The 25902-nt window shown below is 42.3% G+C and overlaps 1 protein-coding gene across 1 annotated transcript; it reads left to right on the forward strand.

Moving 5' to 3' along the window:
* The first annotated feature begins 1572 nt into the window (after positions 1-1572).
* Positions 1573-25626, forward strand: LOC141191701 (uncharacterized). The gene is made up of 7 exons (XM_073661642.1): positions 1573-1658; positions 19806-19955; positions 20085-20264; positions 20349-20469; positions 20549-20625; positions 20826-20916; positions 23336-25626. Exons 2-7 carry the CDS (start codon positions 19878-19880, stop codon positions 25111-25113), a joined length of 2325 nt encoding a protein of 774 aa, XP_073517743.1. The 5' UTR covers positions 1573-1658; positions 19806-19877; the 3' UTR covers positions 25114-25626.
* Positions 25627-25902: the final 276 nt, after the last annotated feature.

Genomic DNA, 25902 nt, shown 5'->3' on the forward strand with positions numbered 1-25902 from the left:
ATAATAGTTGGCGAATCCTACAAAATGTTGCAACACTTTCAGGTCACCAGGTTGGACCCAATCTATTATGGCTTTCACCTTCCCGGGATCCATCGTAAACCATCAGCCGATAAAATTACCCCCGGGAATGAAACTTCCTGAACAGAAAAAAAACATTTCTCAATTGTAACAAAGAAAGAATTCTCCCTCAACCTTTCTAATACAAGACGGACATGTTCCTGGTGAGAATCCAAATCAGGAGAGAAAATTCTATATCATCAAGATAAATCACAAGAAATCTCCCGATGTAATCAGAGAAATATCATTCAGAAAGTCGTGAAATCCTGTTGGTGCATTGGAGAATCCAAATGGCAGAACAAGATTATCGAATGAAACCTCAACAACATACATCTCGTACACACATGGCTCCGCTCTGTACATCTCGTACACGCGCGGCACCGCTCCGTACACCTCGTACACACGCAGCTCCGCATCGTACACCTCGTACACACGCGGCTCCGCTTCGTACACCTCGTACACACGCGGCTCCGCTCTGTACACCTCGTACACACACGGCTCCGCTCCGTACACACATGGCACCGCTTCGTACACCTCGTACACACACTGCTCCGCTCCATACACCTCGTACACACACGGCTCTGCTCCGTACACCTCGTACACGAGCGACTCCGCTCCGTACACACATGGCGCCGCTCCGTACACCTCGTACACACACGGCTCCGCTGCGTACAGACGCGACTCTGCTCCGTACACCACTTACAGATGCGGCTCTGCTCCGTACACCTCGTACACACGTGGCTCCGCTCCGTACACCTTGTACACGCACGGCTCCACTCCGTACACCTCATACACCCGCGGCTCCGCTCCGTACACCTCGTACACGCACGGCTCGGCTCCGTACACCTCGTACACGCGCGTCTCTGCCCCGTACACCTCGTAAATGCGCGGCTCCGCTCCGTACACCTTGTACACACGCGGCTCCGCTCCGTACACCTCGTACACACGCGGCTCCCCTCCGTACACCTCGTACACGCGCGGCTCCGCTCCGTACACCTCGTACACACGCGGCTCCGCTCCGTACGCCTCGTACACGCGCGGCTCCGCTCCGTACACCTCGTACACGCGCGGCTCCGCTCCGTACACCTCGTACACGCGGCTCCGCTCCGTACACCTCGTACACGCGGCTCCGCTCCGTACACCTCGTACACGCGCGGCTCCGCTCCGTACACCTCGTACACGCGCGGCTCTGCTCCGTACACCTCGTACACGCGCGGCTCTGCTCCGTACACCTCGTACACGCGCGGCTCTGCTCCGTACACCTCGTACACGCGCGGCTCCGCTCCGTACACCTCGTACACGCGCGGCTCCGCTCCGTACACCTCGTACACGCGCGGCTCCGCTCCGTACACCTCGTACACACACGGCTCCGCTCCGTACACCTCGTACACACACGGCTCTGCTACATCCACACTGTAAACCCCTCCTGACCCCACACATAAACTTCAGCTCATCCAGCACCATGACAACCAGACAGCAGAGTCCTGCATCCACCGAGGCCCCTGATCATGTGACCCCTGACTCCTCCCCTCCTGTGACCTCATCACAGCTCCTGTGCGCACACAACAGCCATATATGTGGTGGCGGCTCTGCAGGTGGAGGTATGTGGAGACCCCATTACTGGGGCAGGGGGCAATAACCCCTTCAGCACGGAGGCTCTTTTGGGGTCTTGTGTTGCCCCTTTATAACAATCATAAGGTTTCTGTTCTGTTTCCTGTAATAGATACATACGACCCAACTATGGAGACAGGAAGGGAGGAAACGTATTGTTCTCAGAGTACAGGACCCCACAGTGTAATGCCCCCATTATGCCCCTAATGCAGGATGTATGATGCCCCCCACACAGTGTAATGCCCCCATTATGTCCCTTATGCAGTATGTATGATGCCCCCACACAGTGTAATGCCCCCATTATGCCCCTTATGCAGGATGTATGATGCCCCGACACAGTGTAATGCCCCCATTATGCCCCTTATGCAGGATGTATGATGCCCCCCACACAGTGTAATGCCCCCATTATACCCCTTATGCAGGATGTATGATGCCCCCACACAGTGTAATGCCCCCATTATGTCCCTTTCTTTGCCCCACACAGTGTAATGTTCCCATAGTACCGCCATCCCCCCGCACAGTACAATCAGAGGCATAACTAGGGTCTGATAGGACACGTTGCGAGATTTCGACCACCCCCCATCCTGATATGTACAGTGGGTACGGAAAGTATTCAGACCCCTGTGAATTTTTCACTCTTTGTTTCATTGCAGCCATTTGGTAAATTCTAAAATGTTCATTTTTTTCTCTCATTAAAGTACACTCTGCACCCCATCTTCACTTAAAAAGAAACAGAAATGTAGAAATTTTTGCAAATTTATTAAAAAGAAACACAATTTTATAAATAATAGTTAATTTGAAAGATAAAATACAGAATCAAAGGAATAGTATGATATTATGATATTGCGTACACTTTTGTAGATTAAAGGTTACAAAGGTTAAATACTTATAAAGGTTACATACTTACTATAAGATAGCAGAAGAAAAAGATTTCCCTAGTAGCATGTACATCATCTGTCCGGAAACATCAGCTGGAGAAGCGTTCAGCGATGGGCAGAGAATGCGTCCTAGGTCCTACACTGTGAAGAGCGTCCTCTTCACAGGTCCACAATGCTTCTGCCATAACTGAATTCTTCAACAGCTTTATACATTTTAGAAAAAGGCTTACCCAACCTAATATTACGTAAGCATGAAAGTTCATAGGTTGTTGTCCAACATTCCAATCCCATGACAGTGGCCAGCTATCACAGATAAGCAATGCCGGACAAGACCTGTTCACGGACCATTCTACTTCTGTCATAATGTTTACATATGATAAGAGTAAATCCTACACCGGGTTATAAATCAGAACAAGGTTTTCTTCCCAGACAGTATATTGTGTTAAGAAGCTATGTATCAGTGAGATACATTCACAGATAAAGTATACCTTAACACAGAATCTATAACCAGAATATTAATTAATGGTTGGATACATCATAATGGGTTTCAGATAGCCACTTATATTTTTTGTACTACAATAAGCTTCTCCATCTTAAGCCATATGCCTGTAATTCTTATTTACAATATTGTGCAATCGTCTGTCTCTAGTTCTACATCGGATCTCTCATGGCATATACAAAAGGCTAATTCCCTTCAGTAATAAAGATTAAACCTCAGACTGTTAGTAAACTTAAACTAATGCTATGTTTTAGTATGTCTGGACTAATGACCCCTAGTCTACTGAGGTTGGATACCGACAAATGCTGACATGTTTGGTTCCTATTTTATTTCAATATGGATCTGAAATATAAAATAGCCATTTTTCATGTTTATACTACAGTTATGTATTTATGTTTTGAAAAATCTAATAAAAATGATGTTAAAAAAAAAACAGTGAAAAATTTAAAGGGAATACTTTCCGTACCCCCTGTATATGTATGTCCCTTATCCTGGGCCTCAACCTAGTATATGTCCCCCGTTCTGCCTCTGTTCTTTGGTGTATAGAAAAAAATAAACTATTACACTCACCAGGGGCGAACATAGAAGTGATGGAACCCCATAACAGAAGTATAATGCACAGCCCATAGTCCGTACATGTAGTATAATGCACAGACCACAGTTCATACATGTAGTATAGTGCACAGCCCATAGTCCATACATGTAGTATAATGCACAGCCCATAGTCATACATGTAGTATAATGCACAGCCCATAGTCCGTACATGTAGTATAATGCACAGACCATAGTCCGTACATGTAGTATAATTCACAGCCCATAGTCCGTACATGTAGTATAATGCACAGACCACAGTTCATACATGTAGTATAATGCACAGCCCATAGTCCGTACATGTAGCATAATGCACAGCCCATAGTCCGTGCATGTAGTATAATTCACAGCCTATAGTCATCCATGTAGTATAATGCACAGCCCATAGTCATCTATTTAGTATAATGCACAGCCCATAGTCTGTACATGTAGTATAATGCACAGCCCTTAGTCCGTACATGTAGTACAACCCCTGGCAAAAATTATGGAATCACCGGGCTCGCAGGATGTTCATAAAGTTGTTGAAAAAAAGCAGATCACAGACATAGCACAAAACTAAAGTCATTTCAAATGGCAACTTTATGGCTTTAAGAAACACTAAAAGAAATCAAGAAAAAAAATGTGGTACTCAGTAAGGGTAATTTCTTTCCGACCAAGCAGAGGGAAAAAATTATGGAATCACTCAATTCTGAGGAAAAAATTCTGGAATCATGAAAAACAAAACACAAAAGAACACTCCAATACATCACTAGTATTTTGTTGCACCACCTCTGGCTTTAATAACAGCTTGCAGTCTCTGAGGCGTGGACTTAATGAGTGACAAACAGTACTCTTCATCGATCTGGCTCCAACTTTCTCTGATTGCTGTTGCCAGATCAGCTTTGCAGGTTGGAGCCTTGTCATGGACTATTTTCTTCAACTTCCACCAAAGATTTTCAATTGGATTGAGATCCGGACTATTTGCAGGCCATGACATTGACCTTATGTGTCTTCTTTCATGGAATGTTTTCACAGTTTTGCTCTATGGCAGGATGCATTATCATCTTGAAAAATGATGTCATCATCCCCAAACATCCTTTCAATTGATGGGATAAGAAAACTGTCCAAAATATCAATGTAAACTTGGGCATTTATTGAAGATGTAATGACAGCCATCTCCCCAGTGCTTTTACCTGACATGCAGCCCCATATCATCAATGACTGTGGAAATTTGCATGTTCTCTTCATGCAGTCATCTTTATAAATCTCATTGGAACGGCACCAAACAAAAGTTCCAGCATCATCACTTTGCCCAATGCAGATTTGCGATTCATCACTGAATATGACTTTCATCCAGTTATCCACAGTCCACGATTGCTTTTCCTTAGCCCATTGTAACCTTGTTTTTTCTGTTTAGGTGTTAATGATGGCTTTTGTGTAGCTTTTCTGTATGTAAATCCCCTTTCCTTTAGGCTGTTTCTTACAGTTCGGTCACAGACATTGACTCCAGTTTCCTCCCATTCGTTCCTCATTTGTTTTGTTGTGCATTTCCTGTTTTGGAGACATATTGCTTTAAGTTTCTGGTCTTGATACTTTGATGTCTTCCTTGGTCTACCAGTATGTTTGCCTTTAACAACCTTCCCATGTTTGCATTTGGTCCAGATTTTAGACACAGCTGACTGTGAACAACCAACATCTTTTGCAACATTGCATGATGATTTACCTTCTTTTAAGAGTTTGATAATCCTCTCCTTTGTTTCAATTGACATCTCTCGTGTTGGTGCCATGATTCATGTCAGTCCACTTGGTGCAACAGTTCTCCAAGGTGTGATCACTCCTTTTTAGATGCAGACTAATGAGCAGATCTAATTTGATGCAGGTGTTAGTTTTGGAAAGGAAAATTTACAGAGTGATTCCATAATTTTTTCCCTCTGCTTGGTCGGAAAAAAATTACCCTTACTGAGTACAACATTTTTTTTCTTGATTTCTTTTAGTATTTCTTAAAGCCATAAAGTTGCCATTTGAAATGACTTTAATGTTGTTGAAAAAAATCAGATCACAGACATGTCACAAATCTAAACAACTGAATGAACATCCTCCGAGCCCGGTGATTCCATAATTTTTGCCAGGGGTTGTATAATGCACAGCCCATAGTCCATACATGCAGTATAATGCACAGCCTATAGTTCGTACATGTATAATGCACAGCCCATAGTCCGTACATGTAGCATAATGCACAGCCCATGGTCCGTACAAGTAGCATAATACACAGCCCATGGTTCGTACATGTAGTATAATGCACAGCCCATGGTCCGTACATGTAGTATAATGCACAGCCCATACTCATACATGTAGTATAATGCACAGCCCATAGTCCGTTCATGTAGTATAATGCACAGCCCATAGTCCATACATATAGTATAATGCACAGCGCATAGTCCGTACATGTAGTATAATGCACAGCCCATAGTCATACATGTAGTATAATGCACAGCCCATAGTCCATACATGTAGTATAATGCACAGCCCATAGTCATACATGTAGTATAATGCACAGCCCATAGTCATACATGTAGTATAATGCACAGCGCATAGTCCGTACATGTAGTATAATGCACAGCCCATAGTCATATATGTAGTATAATGCACAGCCCATAGTTCGTACATGTAGTATAATGCACAGCCCATAGTCCATACATATAGTATAATGCACAGCCCATAGTTCGTACATGTAGTATAATGCACAGCCCATAGTCCATACATATAGTATAATGCACAGCCCACAGTCATACAGGTAGTATAATGCACAGCCCATAGTCCGTACATGTAGTATAATGCACAGCCCATAGTCATACATGTAGTATAATGCACAGCCCATAGTCATACATGTAGTATAATGCACAGCCCATACTCTTACATGTAGTATAATGCACAGCCCATAGTCATACATGTAGTATAATGCACAGCCCACACTCCTACATGTAGTATAATGCACAGCCCATAGTCATCTATGTAGTATAATGCACAGCCCACAGTCATACATGTAGTATAATGCACAGCCCATAGTCCATACATGTAGTATAATGCACAGCCCATAGTCCGTACATGTAGTATAATGCACAGCCCATAGTCATACATGTAGTATAATGCACAGCCCATAGTCCATAGATGTAGTATAATGCACAGCCCATAGTCCGTACATGTAGTATAATGCACAGCCCACACTCTTACATGTAGTATAATGCACAGCCCACAGTCATACATGTAGTATAATGCACAGCCCATAGTCATACATGTAGTATAATGCACAGCCCATAGTCATACATGTAGTATAATGCACAGCCCATAGTCCGTACATGTAGTATAATGCACAGCCCATACTCATACATGTAGTATAATGCAGAGCCCACAGTCATACATGTAGTATAATGCACAGCCCATAGTCCATACATGTAGTATAATGCACAGCCCATAGTCCATACATGTAGTATAATGCACAGCCCACACTCTTACATGTAGTATAATGCACAGCCCACAGTCATACATGTAGTATAATGCACAGCCCATAGTCATACATGTAGTATAATGCACAGCCCATAGTCCGTACATGTAGTATAATGCACAGCCCATAGTCATCCATGTAGTATAATGCACAGCCCATACTCTTACATGTAGTATAATGCACAGCCCATAGTCATCCATGTAGTATAATGCACAGCCCACACTCTTACATGTAGTATAATGCACAGCCCATAGTCATCCATGTAGTATAATGCACAGCCCACACTCTTACATGTAGTATAATGCACAGCCCACAGTCATACATGTAGTATAATGCACAGCCCATAGTCATACATGTAGTATAATGCACAGCCCATAGTCCATACATGTAGTATAATGCACAGCCCATAGTCCATACATGTAGTATAATGCACAGCCCACAGTCATACATGTAGTATAATGCACAGCCCATAGTCATACATGTAGTATAATGCACAGCCCATAGTCCGTACATGTAGTATAATGCACAGCCCATAGTCATCCATGTAGTATAATGCACAGCCCATACTCTTACATGTAGTATAATGCACAGCCCATAGTCATCCATGTAGTATAATGCACAGCCCATAGTCCATACATGTAGTATAATGCACAGCCCACAGTCATACATGTAGTATAATGCACAGCCCATAGTCATACATGTAGTATAATGCACAGCCCATAGTCCATACATATAGTATAATGCACAGCCCATAGTCATACATGTAGTATAATGCACAGCCCAAAGTCCATACATATAGTATAATGCACAGCCCACAGTCATACAGGTAGTATAATGCACAGCCCATAGTCCGTACATGTAGTATAATGCACAGCCCATAGTCATACATGTAGTATAATGCACAGCCCATAGTCATACATGTAGTATAATGCACAGCCCATACTCTTACATGTAGTATAATGCACAGCCCATAGTCATACATGTAGTATAATGCACAGCCCACACTCCTACATGTAGTATAATGCACAGCCCATAGTCATCTATGTAGTATAATGCACAGCCCACAGTCATACATGTAGTATAATGCACAGCCCATAGTCCATACATGTAGTATAATGCACAGCCCATAGTCCGTACATGTAGTATAATGCACAGCCCATAGTCATACATGTAGTATAATGCACAGCCCATAGTCCATACATGTAGTATAATGCACAGCCCATAGTCCGTACATGTAGTATAATGCACAGCCCACACTCTTACATGTAGTATAATGCACAGCCCACAGTCATACATGTAGTATAATGCACAGCCCATAGTCATACATGTAGTATAATGCACAGCCCATAGTCATACATGTAGTATAATGCACAGCCCATAGTCCGTACATGTAGTATAATGCACAGCCCATACTCATACATGTAGTATAATGCAGAGCCCACAGTCATACATGTAGTATAATGCACAGCCCATAGTCCATACATGTAGTATAATGCACAGCCCATAGTCCATACATGTAGTATAATGCACAGCCCACACTCTTACATGTAGTATAATGCACAGCCCACACTCTTACATGTAGTATAATGCACAGCCCACAGTCATACATGTAGTATAATGCACAGCCCATAGTCATACATGTAGTATAATGCACAGCCCATAGTCCGTACATGTAGTATAATGCACAGCCCATAGTCATCCATGTAGTATAATGCACAGCCCATACTCTTACATGTAGTATAATGCACAGCCCATAGTCATCCATGTAGTATAATGCACAGCCCACACTCTTACATGTAGTATAATGCACAGCCCATAGTCATCCATGTAGTATAATGCACAGCCCACACTCTTACATGTAGTATAATGCACAGCCCACAGTCATACATGTAGTATAATGCACAGCCCATAGTCATACATGTAGTATAATGCACAGCCCATAGTCCATACATGTAGTATAATGCACAGCCCATAGTCCATACATGTAGTATAATGCACAGCCCACAGTCATACATGTAGTATAATGCACAGCCCATAGTCATACATGTAGTATAATGCACAGCCCATAGTCCGTACATGTAGTATAATGCACAGCCCATAGTCATCCATGTAGTATAATGCACAGCCCATACTCTTACATGTAGTATAATGCACAGCCCATAGTCATCCATGTAGTATAATGCACAGCCCATAGTCCATACATGTAGTATAATGCACAGCCCATAGTCATACATGTAGTATAATGCACAGCCCATAGTCCGTACATGTAGTATAATGCACAGCCCATAGTCATCCATGTAGTATAATGCACAGCCCATACTCTTACATGTAGTATAATGCACAGCCCATAGTCATCCATGTAGTATAATGCACAGCCCACAGTCATACATGTAGTATAATGCACAGCCCATAGTCATACATGTAGTATAATGCACAGCCCATAGTCCGTACATGTAGTATAATGCACAGCCCATAGTCCATACATGTAGTATAATGCACAGCCCACACTCTTACATGTAGTATAATGCACAGCCCATAGTCATCCATGTAGTATAATGCACAGCCCACACTCTTACATGTAGTATAATGCACAGCCCACAGTCATCCATGTAGTATAATGCACAGCCCATAGTCCATACATGTAGTATAATGCACAGCCCATACTCATACATGTAGTATAATGCACAGCCCATAGTCATACATGTAGTATAATGCACAGCCCATACTCATACATGTAGTATAATGCACAGTCCATAGTCATCCATGTAGTATAATGCACAGCCCACACTCTTACATGTAGTATAATGCACAGCCTATAGTCATACATGTAGTATAATGCACAGCCCATAGTCATCCATGTAGTATAATGCACAGCCCATAGTCATACATGTAGTATAATGCACAGCCCACACTCATACATGTAGTATAATGCACAGCCTATAGTCATCCATGTAGTATAATGCACAGCCCACACTCTTACATGTAGTATAATGCACAGCCCATAGTCATCCATGTAGTATAATGCACAGCCCACACTCATACATGTAGTATAATGCACAGCCTATAGTCATCCATGTAGTATAATGCACAGCCCACAGTCATCCATGTAGTATAATGCACAGCCCATAGTCCATACATGTAGTATAATGCACAGCCCACACTCATACATGTAGTATAATGCACAGCCCACACTCTTACATGTAGTATAATGCACAGCCCATAGTCCATACATGTAGTATAATGCACAGCCCATAGTCCATACATGTAGTATAATGCACAGCCCATAGTCATCCATGTAGTATAATGCACAGCCCACACTCTTACATGTAGTATAATGCACAGCCCATAGTCATCCATGTAGTATAATGCACAGCCCACACTCTTACATGTAGTATAATGCACAGCCCACAGTCATCCATGTAGTATAATGCACAGCCCATACTCATACATGTAGTATAATGCACAGCCCATACTCATACATGTAGTATAATGCACAGCCCACAGTCATCCATGTAGTATAATGCACAGCCCATACTCATACATGTAGTATAATGCACAGCGCATAGTCCATACATGTAGTATAATGCACAGCCCATACTCATACATGTAGTATAATGCACAGCCCATACTCATACATGTAGTATAATGCACAGCCTATAGTCATACATGTAGTATAATGCACAGCCCATAGTCATCCATGTAGTATAATGCACAGCCCATAGTCATACATGTAGTATAATGCACAGCCCACACTCTTACATGTAGTATAATGCACAGCCCATAGTCCATACATGTAGTATAATGCACAGCCCATACTCATACATGTAGTATAATGCACAGCCCATAGTCATCCATGTAGTATAATGCACAGCCCACACTCATACATGTAGTATAATGCACAGCCCATACTCATACATGTAGTATAATGCACAGCCCACACTCTTACATGTAGTATAATGCACAGCGCATACTCATACATGTAGTATAATGCACAGCCCATAGTCCATACATGTAGTATAATGCACAGCCCATACTCATACATGTAGTATAATGCACAGCCCACACTCATACATGTAGTATAGTGCACAGCCCACACTCATACATGTAGTATAATGCACAGCCCACAGTCATCCATGTAGTGTAATGCACAGCCCATACTCATACATGTAGTATAATGCACAGCCCACACTCATACATGTAGTATAATGCACAGCCCACACTCTTACATGTAGTGTAATGCACAGCCCATACTCATACATGTAGTATAATGCACAGCCCATAGTCCATACATGTAGTATAATGCACAGCCCATAGTCATCCATGTAGTATAATGCACAGCCCACACTCTTACATGTAGTATAATGCACAGCCTATAGTCATACATGTAGTATAATGCACAGCCCATAGTCATCCATGTAGTATAATGCACAGCCCATAGTCATACATGTAGTATAATGCACAGCCCATAGTCATACATGTAGTATAATGCACAGCCCATAGTCATACATGTAGTATAATGCACAGCCCACACTCATACATGTAGTATAATGCACAGCCCACACTCTTACATGTAGTATAATGCACAGCCCATAGTCCATACATGTAGTATAATGCACAGCCCATACTCATACATGTAGTATAATGCACAGCCCATAGTCATCCATGTAGTATAATGCACAGCCCACACTCTTACATGTAGTATAATGCACAGCCCATAGTCATCCATGTAGTATAATGCACAGCCCACACTCTTACATGTAGTATAATGCACAGCCCACAGTCATCCATGTAGTATAATGCACAGCCCATAGTCCATACATGTAGTATAATGCACAGCCCATACTCATACATGTAGTATAATGCACAGCCCATAGTCATCCATGTAGTATAATGCACAGCCCACACTCTTACATGTAGTATAATGCACAGCCTATAGTCATACATGTAGTATAATGCACAGCCCACACTCATACATGTAGTATAATGCACAGCCCACACTCATACATGTAGTATAATGCACAGCCCACACTCTTACATGTAGTATAATGCACAGCCCATAGTCCATACATGTAGTATAATGCACAGCCCATACTCTTACATGTAGTATAATGCACAGCCCATAGTCATCCATGTAGTATAATGCACAGCCCACACTCTTACATGTAGTATAATACACAGCCCATAGTCATCCATGTAGTATAATGCACAGCCCACACTCTTACATGTAGTATAATGCACAGCCCACAGTCATCCATGTAGTATAATGCACAGCCCATAGTCCATACATGTAGTATAATGCACAGCCCATACTCATACATGTAGTATAATGCACAGCCCACAGTCATCCATGTAGTATAATGCACAGCCCATACTCATACATGTAGTATAATGCACAGCGCATAGTCCATACATGTAGTATAATGCACAGCCCATACTCATACATGTAGTATAATGCACAGCCCATAGTCATCCATGTAGTATAATGCACAGCCCACACTCTTACATGTAGTATAATGCACAGCCTATAGTCATACATGTAGTATAATGCACAGCCCATAGTCATCCATGTAGTATAATGCACAGCCCATAGTCATACATGTAGTATAATGCACAGCCCACACTCATACATGTAGTATAATGCACAGCCCACACTCTTACATGTAGTATAATGCACAGCCCATAGTCCATACATGTAGTATAATGCACAGCCCATACTCATACATGTAGTATAATGCACAGCCCATAGTCCATACATGTAGTATAATGCACAGCCCACACTCTTACATGTAGTATAATGCACAGCCCACAGTCCATACATGTAGTATAATGCACAGCCCATAGTCCATACATGTAGTATAATGCACAGCCCATAGTCATCCATGTAGTATAATGCACAGCCCATAGTCCATACATGTAGTATAATGCACAGCCCACACTCTTACATGTAGTATAATGCACAGCCCACACTCTTACATGTAGTATAATGCACAGCCCATAGTCCATACATGTAGTATAATGCACAGCCCATACTCATACATGTAGTATAATGCACAGCCCATAGTCCATACATGTAGTATAATGCACAGCCCATAGTCATCCATGTAGTATAATGCACAGCCCATAGTCCATACATGTAGTATAATGCACAGCCCACACTCTTACATGTAGTATAATGCACAGCCCACACTCTTACATGTAGTATAATGCACAGCCCATAGTCCATACATGTAGTATAATGCACAGCCCATACTCATACATGTAGTATAATGCACAGCCCATAGTCATCCATGTAGTATAATGCACAGCCCACACTCATACATGTAGTATAATGCACAGCCCATACTCATACATGTAGTATAATGCACAGCCCATAGTCCATACATGTAGTATAATGCACAGCCCATAGTCCATACATGTAGTATAATGCACAGCCCATACTCATACATGTAGTATAATGCACAGCCCATAGTCATCCATGTAGTATAATGCACAGCCCACACTCTTACATGTAGTATAATGCACAGCGCATACTCATACATGTAGTATAATGCACAGCCCATAGTCCATACATGTAGTATAATGCACAGCCCATACTCATACATGTAGTATAATGCACAGCCCACACTCATACATGTAGTATAGTGCACAGCCCACACTCATACATGTAGTATAATGCACAGCCCATACTCATACATGTAGTATAATGCACAGCCCACACTCATACATGTAGTATAATGCAGAGCCCACACTCATACATGTAGTATAATGCACAGCCCATACTCATACATGTAGTATAATGCACAGCCCACACTCATACATGTAGTATAATGCAGAGCCCACACTCATACATGTAGTATAATGCACAGCCCATAGTCATCCATGTAGTATAATGCACAGCCCATAGTCATACATGTAGTATAATGCACAGCCCATAGTCCATACATGTAGTATAATGCAGAGCCCACACTCATACATGTAGTATAATGCACAGCCCATAGTCATCCATGTAGTATAATGCACAGCCCATAGTCATACATGTAGTATAATGCACAGCCCACACTCTTACATGTAGTATAATGCACAGCCCATAGTCATCCATGTAGTATAATGCACAGCCCACACTCTTACATGTAGTATAATGCACAGCCCACAGTCATCCATGTAGTATAATGCACAGCCCATACTCATACATGTAGTATAATGCACAGCCCATACTCATACATGTAGTATAATGCACAGCCCACAGTCATCCATGTAGTATAATGCACAGCCCATACTCATACATGTAGTATAATGCACAGCGCATAGTCCATACATGTAGTATAATGCACAGCCCATACTCATACATGTAGTATAATGCACAGCCCATACTCATACATGTAGTATAATGCACAGCCTATAGTCATACATGTAGTATAATGCACAGCCCATAGTCATCCATGTAGTATAATGCACAGCCCATAGTCATACATGTAGTATAATGCACAGCCCACACTCTTACATGTAGTATAATGCACAGCCCACACTCTTACATGTAGTATAATGCACAGCCCATAGTCCATACATGTAGTATAATGCACAGCCCATACTCATACATGTAGTATAATGCACAGCCCATAGTCATCCATGTAGTATAATGCACAGCCCACACTCATACATGTAGTATAATGCACAGCCCACACTCTTACATGTAGTATAATGCACAGCGCATACTCATACATGTAGTATAATGCACAGCCCATAGTCCATACATGTAGTATAATGCACAGCCCATACTCATACATGTAGTATAATGCACAGCCCACACTCATACATGTAGTATAGTGCACAGCCCACACTCATACATGTAGTATAATGCACAGCCCACAGTCATCCATGTAGTGTAATGCACAGCCCATACTCATACATGTAGTATAATGCACAGCCCACACTCATACATGTAGTATAATGCACAGCCCACACTCTTACATGTAGTGTAATGCACAGCCCATACTCATACATGTAGTATAATGCACAGCCCATAGTCCATACATGTAGTATAATGCACAGCCCATAGTCATCCATGTAGTATAATGCACAGCCCACACTCTTACATGTAGTATAATGCACAGCCTATAGTCATCCATGTAGTATAATGCACAGCCCATAGTCATACATGTAGTATAATGCACAGCCCATAGTCATCCATGTAGTATAATGCACAGCCCATAGTCATACATGTAGTATAATGCACAGCCCACACTCATACATGTAGTATAATGCACAGCCCACACTCTTACATGTAGTATAATGCACAGCCCATAGTCCATACATGTAGTATAATGCACAGCCCATACTCATACATGTAGTATAATGCACAGCCCATAGTCATCCATGTAGTATAATGCACAGCCCACACTCTTACATGTAGTATAATGCACAGCCCATAGTCATCCATGTAGTATAATGCACAGCCCACACTCTTACATGTAGTATAATGCACAGCCCACAGTCATCCATGTAGTATAATGCACAGCCCATAGTCCATACATGTAGTATAATGCACAGCCCATACTCATACATGTAGTATAATGCACAGCCCATAGTCATCCATGTAGTATAATGCACAGCCCACACTCTTACATGTAGTATAATGCACAGCCTATAGTCATACATGTAGTATAATGCACAGCCCATAGTCCATACATGTAGTATAATGCACAGCCCATAGTCCATACATGTAGTATAATGCACAGCCCACACTCATACATGTAGTATAATGCACAGCCCACACTCTTACATGTAGTATAATGCACAGCCCATAGTCCATACATGTAGTATAATGCACAGCCCATACTCTTACATGTAGTATAATGCACAGCCCATAGTCATCCATGTAGTATAATGCACAGCCCACACTCTTACATGTAGTATAATACACAGCCCATAGTCATCCATGTAGTATAATGCACAGCCCATAGTCCATACATGTAGTATAATGCACAGCCCATACTCTTACATGTAGTATAATGCACAGCCCATAGTCATCCATGTAGTATAATGCACAGCCCACACTCTTACATGTAGTATAATGCACAGCCCACAGTCATCCATGTAGTATAATGCACAGCCCATAGTCCATACATGTAGTATAATGCACAGCCCATACTCATACATGTAGTATAATGCACAGCCCACAGTCATACATGTAGTATAATGCACAGCCCACAGTCATCCATGTAGTATAATGCACAGCCCATACTCATACATGTAGTATAATGCACAGCGCATAGTCCATACATGTAGTATAATGCACAGCCCATACTCATACATGTAGTATAATGCACAGCCCATAGTCATCCATGTAGTATAATGCACAGCCCACACTCTTACATGTAGTATAATGCACAGCCTATAGTCATACATGTAGTATAATGCACAGCCCATAGTCATCCATGTAGTATAATGCACAGCCCATAGTCATACATGTAGTATAATGCACAGCCCACACTCATACATGTAGTATAATGCACAGCCCACACTCTTACATGTAGTATAATGCACAGCCCATAGTCCATACATGTAGTATAATGCACAGCCCATACTCATACATGTAGTATAATGCACAGCCCATAGTCCATACATGTAGTATAATGCACAGCCCACACTCTTACATGTAGTATAATGCACAGCCCACAGTCCATACATGTAGTATAATGCACAGCCCATAGTCCATACATGTAGTATAATGCACAGCCCATAGTCATCCATGTAGTATAATGCACAGCCCATAGTCCATACATGTAGTATAATGCACAGCCCACACTCTTACATGTAGTATAATGCACAGCCCACACTCTTACATGTAGTATAATGCACAGCCCATAGTCCATACATGTAGTATAATGCACAGCCCATACTCATACATGTAGTATAATGCACAGCCCATAGTCCATACATGTAGTATAATGCACAGCCCACACTCTTACATGTAGTATAATGCACAGCCCACAGTCCATACATGTAGTATAATGCACAGCCCATAGTCCATACATGTAGTATAATGCACAGCCCATAGTCATCCATGTAGTATAATGCACAGCCCATAGTCCATACATGTAGTATAATGCACAGCCCACACTCTTACATGTAGTATAATGCACAGCCCACACTCTTACATGTAGTATAATGCACAGCCCATAGTCCATACATGTAGTATAATGCACAGCCCATACTCATACATGTAGTATAATGCACAGCCCATAGTCATCCATGTAGTATAATGCACAGCCCACACTCATACATGTAGTATAATGCACAGCCCATACTCATACATGTAGTATAATGCACAGCCCATAGTCCATACATGTAGTATAATGCACAGCCCATAGTCCATACATGTAGTATAATGCACAGCCCATACTCATACATGTAGTATAATGCACAGCCCATAGTCATCCATGTAGTATAATGCACAGCCCATAGTCATACATGTAGTATAATGCACAGCCCACACTCATACATGTAGTATAATGCACAGCCCATACTCATACATGTAGTATAATGCACAGCCCATACTCATACATGTAGTATAATGCACAGCCCATAGTCATCCATGTAGTATAATGCACAGCCCACACTCTTACATGTAGTATAATGCACAGCGCATACTCATACATGTAGTATAATGCACAGCCCATAGTCCATACATGTAGTATAATGCACAGCCCATACTCATACATGTAGTATAATGCACAGCCCACACTCATACATGTAGTATAGTGCACAGCCCACACTCATACATGTAGTATAATGCACAGCCCATACTCATACATGTAGTATAATGCACAGCCCACACTCATACATGTAGTATAATGCAGAGCCCACACTCATACATGTAGTATAATGCACAGCCCATACTCATACATGTAGTATAATGCACAGCCCACACTCATACATGTAGTATAATGCAGAGCCCACACTCATACATGTAGTATAATGCACAGCCCACACTCTTACATGTAGTATTATGGCCAAGGGCACCGTGTAGTCGCTGATTTAAAGAAAACAGAACATTATACTCGCCTTCTCTCTGCTCCCTCGCCGCTCGGTGTCTTCTTTCTGGAGCTGCCGCTGACTTCAGCTGCAAGTGACAGGAGAGCATGATGTTACTTCCATGCGCCCCCTAATGGCGTACATGCCGATGTCAGCTGCTGGCCTCTGATTGGTCAGCAGCGTGTATTGTGGCACTTCAGCTGAATGTCAGTCCGAGAACACATCCAGCTGAAGTAGGGGTCGGTCGCAGGAGCCACTGCGGTCATTAAGCCTCTCAATATAATGCTCTCATAGTACCTCTATTTCCCCACACCGTATAATGTTCTCACAGTACCACCATCCCCCCACATACAGTATAATGTTCCCACAGTACCGCCATCCCCCCACATACAGTATAATGTTCCCACAGTACCGCCATCTTCCTACATACAGTATAATGTTCTCACATTACCACCATCTTCCCACATACAGTATAATGTTCTCATAGTACTGCCATCCCCCCACATACAGTATAATGTTCTCACAGTACCGCCATCTTCCCACATACAGTATAATGTTCCCACATTACCACCATCCCCCCGCATACAGTATAATGTTCCCACAGTACCGCCATCTTCCCACATACAGTATAACACTTGGTTTTCTTTTTTTGGTGTTTTTCATGTAATATATGGAAGCCTACAGGAAAATGCTAAAAGAAACATAATATCCAGGAATAAACCACTGTACATGGAGACATTAGCATCAAATAACTGTCTTGTTCTTACAAACACGCTCTTATAAATGAGATCTAACTAGTGTTGAGCGAGTATGTTCTGTCCGAGTACGCTCGGGCCGAGCTCCGAGTATTTACAGCTGCTCGGTGATATGCTTGAATCACTCCCTTGTGTATGATTTGCGACTATTTGACAGTTTTATTACATGGGAAGAATGTCTATTTCTTACACATTCTTCACATGTAATAAAGCTGTCAAACAGTTGCAAATCATGCACACGGGAGTGATTCAAGCATATCACCGAGCAGCTGTAAATACTCGGAGCTCGGCCCGAGCGTACTCGGACAGAACATACTCGCTCAACACTAGATCTAACATGATAAAAGATTACAACCTGGGAAAGACGGGAAACATTCATATAGACGGTCGGTGATGATGTAGTCAGTGACGGACTCTGGACAAATTTGTTTCTAGAGCCTTATTAGAAGATGAAGATGTCGTCCTCATCATGAAGTTGTTATTTCTCATGCCATGTGTAATGTATATGACGAGAATTAGCGTTATGGAAGATGAGTCTATAAGAAACGTATTCAGCTGCAGACTCCGAGGCAGAAACTGCTTGTTGTCTGTGGCCTAAAATATATAGGTTTTATTAGTACGTCAGGGACAAAAGCAGAATGTTGTAAAATAATAAAAATACCATTGCTGCTTGGGTTTCTGGGTGATTCTTACTGAAGCAGTGGCCAACTTAGCCAGTGATTGGAAGTATGGAGGAGATGTCTAAGTCAGCAATTCAACTTATGTTCCAGTCCATAAAAAACTAGAGAACACAACATCTACACATTCTATCTCCTGATAGATTTCCCTTGTCTCCAGTAATTGTATTATTACACAGGATTCTTTATGATGTTACATCGGCTCATCTTCTTCTCATTCAGGTCTCTACAATATCAGATCCTCTCAGTGAAGATCTTCTATATAAGAGAATTTTTCTGAATGACCTATCAAGGATGGACATGGACAGAGACAAGATGGCGGAGAACATATTACACCTCACCCTAGAGATCCTATTTCGGCTTACTGGAGAGGTGAGAGATTCTGATGACGTCACATTACATCATTCTTATCTATGGGAATAACAGATGGACAGAACTGGAGAGGTGAGGACTCTGGAAATGTCTGGAGTGAGATTTATTAATGTGTCTCTCCATAACCAGGATTACACAGTAGTGAAGAAGACCTCTAGTGAGCGCTGTCAGGACCCTGTGTCTGAGGGATGGGGAAGACCCCTGAGCCCAATCACAGGGCCTCCATCTCACCCCCTGATACATGAGGACATCAATGACCAGAAGATCCTAGAACTCACCTACAAGATGATTGAGCTGCTGACTGGAGAGGTGACACTGCTGGGAATGCTGGGACATTATACAGTAATGCTATGGAGGGATTGGGGGGGATGACTGTATCATTGTATGTGTCAGGTTCCTATAAGATGTCAGGATGTCACAGTCTATTTCTCCATGGAGGAGTGGGAGTATTTAGGACACAAATATCTGTACAAGGACATCATGATGGAGGTTCCCCAGCCCCTCGCATCACCAGGTAATAGGACTAAATACCCACGGCCTATAATTCTCTGTATGTAAAGAATTAATTCAGTCCCTGTATGTGTTTCCTCCAGATCTATCCAGTAAGAGGACAACACCAGAGAGATGGGACTGTAAACAAGAAGATCCCAATGTTCCTCAGGATCATCAGGTAGATGGAGAGAAGGTGTCATGAGATCTCCCCTATGATGTGTAGACGGCTGTGAAGGTCTTGTGCTCAGTCTTGTTTCATCCACCAGTATTATATATTTTATACTTGTGTAAAGAGAACGTTGGAGATGGCAGGATTAGAGCTGATCATAGATGTGACTTCTCCATCTGTCTGTGACTTTTACAATATTTTTGTTTCAGGGTGAAGATCTGACCCATATTAATACTACAGAGACATATGTGAGGTGTGATGAGCGGTGTAAGGAGGAGATTCCTACATATGACTACCCAGGTGAGTAGTAACCACTAAATGCAGAGAAGTCACAGATTCTTCTCAGTCACCGGCTGTGGCTGCTTTATCGGTGGTGTAGTCCGGCCGTATCACAATCGTGTGATCACCATTTTCCCTCTAGACCACAACATTCTTCTCCATCCAGATATGGTCACATTACTTTGTGTAATTGTGAAAGCCTTTTTCTGTAGAACTTACAACCTGGAGGATCCACCTACCCCCTGGGATTAGGAGACGCTGGCCATTACCTGCCCAGATCTGTAAACTACAAAGCCAAATGACAGCGTACGTAGCAAATGCTGACAAGTGAGAAAATCACTTGACGAAACATTCTGATGGACCTGTAAGAGAAAGCGGAGGGTAATGATGCTGTTGGCTTCCTAGATCCCTGATATCTTATTGGATGAATCTACCTTCTCTCCCTTCTCTGCGGCTGAATGTGCTCGTATGGTCCCTACAAGACCAGGTCCAGTCTTTCTGGCCAAACTTCACTTTTATGATCGCAAATATTAAATGTGCAGTGAGGGCCAAGTGTGAATTTCTATACAAAGTTTCCCTTTATTCTGACTTTTTAATTTCTTTTAAAACTGAATAACTTCAAGCAGGATTGGGATAAAACTACATAAATAACATTACACCTGTGCCATGATATGTCTCTAAGCTGTGCGTGGCTGATGGCTGTAATATACATCTATTCACGCCTGCAGGAGATGTGGTGGCATGGCTCGAGCCCTGGTTTCATGGATTCACTCCACGTCATAAATTACATTATGTTTTCAATCCTAAAGAATTCAGATTCCTGCACAATCTCTCCTGAAATGGGGGCACTAATACTTTCTCTACTCTTCTGGTCAGGACTCATCATACCTCCAATGGTCCACCATAAATGAGTGCAACTCCGGTTTAGTGTTGGATTTCTCCCTTCATACATACGTTGGTGTTGGGAATGTAGCATATATTTTTATTGTTATATTTTTTTTACATGTTCATTCTGTATGATAGTTTATTTGGGGTTGGATCGGCCGGCCTCACTTATGTAAGTCTTTAACTACCTACTAGTTACAGTTACAGACTGAAGGTTTTTTTTACTGAAGAAGACTATTCAGCTTGATCGTTTCAGTCGGTGTTTATTATCTGTTGTCACAGTTTTGCCCATCACCCTTTAATCCTTCCTTATGGATCTGGACTTACGCAGATACTCCTAGGCTTGGGCCATAGTGTTACTTGCTGTTCTGTGGAGTGAGATGGGAAGAAGAATAGTCAGGTAGCCAGAACCAGGAGGGCAGAGTAAACGGGCCGGGGTCACAATGGAAAACAAATACACAAGCCGGGAGCTGAGCAGAGGACTGAACCAGAGGAGAACAAGGCTGTATCTGGAAGCTTCCGGTAATATGCTTCCAGCTTTAGTAGGGTGCGGTGCTTTCCATATGGCTGAAGCAGGGAGCAGATTACTCCAGCTGGACAGCACACACACCCATACTGCCAGACTGGATGGTACTACTGGTTCCATGCAAACTAATCTAAGTGGCTGGACAGAGCCTGCGCCGCCCAGAACTTTTGGTCTCGTCGTCTTCTCAATCACCAGCGCCGCCTGCAGAATAAATAGGACAGCACCTGGTGACAGAAGCAGACATCGCAGGAGCAGGTCCCAGAGGATATGGGACACACCACACCATACAAAATGTCAGAAAATCACAGCAGTAGAAATTCCCATATATTGACTCCATTTTGAAAATTATGACCCTCAATGAATTAATCTTTAGAAGTTGTCACTACTTTGACTCCACAGTCACTTTCCGAAAATTAGCACACAGTAGATGTTTCAAAGTGCAAATTACAAATATGCCATTTATTGGCCAACACATAGTGCCCAGATTGTGCTCCAGGAGACACACACCGTGAATTAAGTAGGTTCTTCTCACTATAGTAATGCCAAATACATGGATGATAAATGTGGTTTGGACGCACTGCAAGGCTCAGAAGTGAGGGGGAGATCTGACTGTGGGAGAGCGGATATTGCTGGATTGGTTTATAGAAACAAAGTTGCTTTTCAAGAGCCTTTGAGCCACTGATAATGTGTAAATCTCTGTTTTTCCACTGACAAATGATGGACCTGAGTGGGGACTTGTTTTTTGTGAGATGAGTAGAAGTTTTTATTGGTGCTATTTTTGCCTATATAACATTGTTTGGTGGCTTTTTATTCCATATTTGAGAGACTGAATGAACAAACAGTTGAACACCACACTCCACTGGTTCATCCTATGAGGTTTTCTATTACACTGTGAACTGTCATTGTCTTGGTGAATAATTCAATATTTTTTACATGAGTTGCTATTTTACAGTTTAAGTAGAAATGTTAAAAAATATATAATTCAAGGATATTTTATTCATAAATAAGAATTGGTTTTATTCTTGGCAGATGACTGTACCAGGAGATCAGAGGGACAGCTGACATCTTCAGTTTTTAAATCAGATGATCTTGAGATCCCACAGGATACAATTGAAGTGAATGCCATTACTCCAGATATCCCATCATCCCTTCACAGCAAAGATCTGTCATCTGATCCTGTGAAACAGGTCCTGTCTTCTGATTCATTACCGACTACTAATGAAAATCAAAGTCGCAAAATAAGTATTAAAAAACAAACTGATACTAATTCAAAGAAGCCATTTTCACGTTCAGAATATGAAAATAGTTTTTCCCTCGAAAAGTCTTTTCTTAAACATCAAAACATTCACACAGCGGAGAAAAGATTTTTTTGTTTCAAGTGTGGGAAATGTTTTAATCAGAAATCAAATCTTGTTAATCACCAGAGAAGTCACACAAAGAAGAAGCCATTTTTTTGTTCAGAATGTGGAAAATGTTTTACAGAGAAGTCAAGGTTTATCAGACATCAGAGAACTCACACAGGGGAGAAGCCTTTTTCCTGTTTTGAATGTGAGAAATGTTTTAACCAGAAATCAGATTTGGTCAATCACCAGAGAACTCACACAGGGGAGAAGCCTTTTTCCTGTTCAGAATGTGGGAAATGTTTTAACCGTAAAGCGATTCTTGATAGCCACCAGAGAACCCACACAGGGGAGAAGCCTTTTTCATGTTCTGAATGTGGGAAATGTTTTAACCAGAAATTAGATTTGGTCTATCACACGAGAACTCACACAGGGGAGAGGCCTTTTTCCTGTTCAGAATGTGGGAAATGTTTTAACCAGAAATCAGATTTGCTTAAGCACCAGAGAACTCATACAGGGGAGAAGCCTTTTTCATGTTCAGAATGTGGGAAATGTTTTAAACAGAAATTTGATTTGGTCAATCACCAGAGAACTCACACAGGGGAGAAGCCTTTTTCCTGTTCAGAATGTGGAAAATGTTTTAACCATAAATCAGATTTGCTTAAGCACCAGAGAACTCACACAGGGGAGAAGCCTTTTTCCTGTTCAGAATGTGGGAAATGTTTTAACCGTAAAGCAATTCTTGATAGCCACCAGAGAACTCACACAGGGGAGAAGCCTTTTTCTTGTTCAGAATGTGCAAAAATTTTTAACCAGAAATCAGGTTTGGTTAAGCACCAGAGAACTCACACAGGGGAGAAACCTTTTTCCTGTTCAGAATGTGGTAAATGTTTTAACCGTAAAGAGATTCTTGATAGCCACCAGAGAACTCACACAGGGGAGAAACCTTTTTCCTGTTATGAATGTGGGAAATGTTTTAACCGTAAAGCGATTCTTCATAGCCACCAGAGAGCCCACATGGGGGAGAAGCCTTTTTCATGTTCAGAATGTGGGAAATGTTTTAACCAGAAATCAGATTTGGTCAATCACCAGAGAACTCACACAGTGGAGAAGCCTTTTTCCTGTTCAGAATGTGGAAAATGTTTTAAACAGAAATCAGATTTGGGTAAGCACCAGAGAACTCATACAGGGGAGAAACCTTTTTCCTGTTCAGAATGTGGAAAATGTTTTAACCAGAAATCAAATCTGATTAAGCACCAGAGAACTCACACAGGGGAGAAGCCTTTTTCCTGTTCAGAATGTGGGAAATGTTTTAACCAGAAATCAGATGTTGTTATACACCAGAGAACCCACACAGGGGAGAAGCCTTTTTTGTGTTCAGAATGTGGAAAATGTTTTGTGAAGAAATCCTCACTTCTTAGTCACCAAAGTACTCACACAGGCGAGAAGCCATTTTCATGTTCTTAATGTGGGAAATGTTTTACACAGAAATCAACTCTTAATAAACTTCAGAGAAGTCACACAGGGGAGAAGCCTATTTAAATTCTAACCGAAAATTGTATCTTCTTAAAGGGGTTTTCCACTTCTATTGGTACAACTCCTTCTCATTCCTCATGTTTGGCCTTGTTAAAATAAAAACACTCATACAAACCTCCCGTTGCGTTGTGGTGACGTTCCATTGGTGTCACAACTCGCATTTCTGGGGCTCACATAAGGTTGTTACATCACACAATCCTGGTCCCAATCAACGCCGCCTTCGGACGTATTGAATATCAACAGGAAAGACATGGCCTGGACGTAACACGGAGAGGATGCACAAACTGAAAGCACTCTCTTCAGACAGTGTTTCTGGGGAATTATAAGCAATTTCTGGCCTTAAATATGACGTCTGATATGGGAAAGAAAGACGATATCTGAGGTTAATCTGAGGTCCTCCACCTCGGTCATCATGTCTGGTATGCAGTGTGTAGCGCTGGCGTCCCTGCCCTCTGCTAGGCAGGGACGCTGCTCCCCTCACCGCTCTGCTCCGTGCCCGGCGTCCTCTCCCCGCTCTGCTGTCAGCGCGCGCTCCTTCCCGGCGTCCTCCTCCCGCTCTGCTCTCAGCGCGCGCTCCTTCCCGGCCCCTGTGCTTAGGGCGCGCGCGCGCTTCCCTCCTCTTAAAGGGGCCGCGCGCGCCGTCCTAAGGAGTCCCCGGCCAATGGCCGGAGGACTTCATCATATATAAGGCACCTCCTCCAAAATGGAGGTGCCCGAGCA

This window comes from Phyllobates terribilis, unplaced genomic scaffold (genome assembly GCF_046119375.1).
Source record: "Phyllobates terribilis strain yellow unplaced genomic scaffold, ASM4611937v1 Scaffold_51__1_contigs__length_9155689, whole genome shotgun sequence".
NCBI lineage: Eukaryota > Metazoa > Chordata > Amphibia > Anura > Dendrobatidae > Phyllobates > Phyllobates terribilis.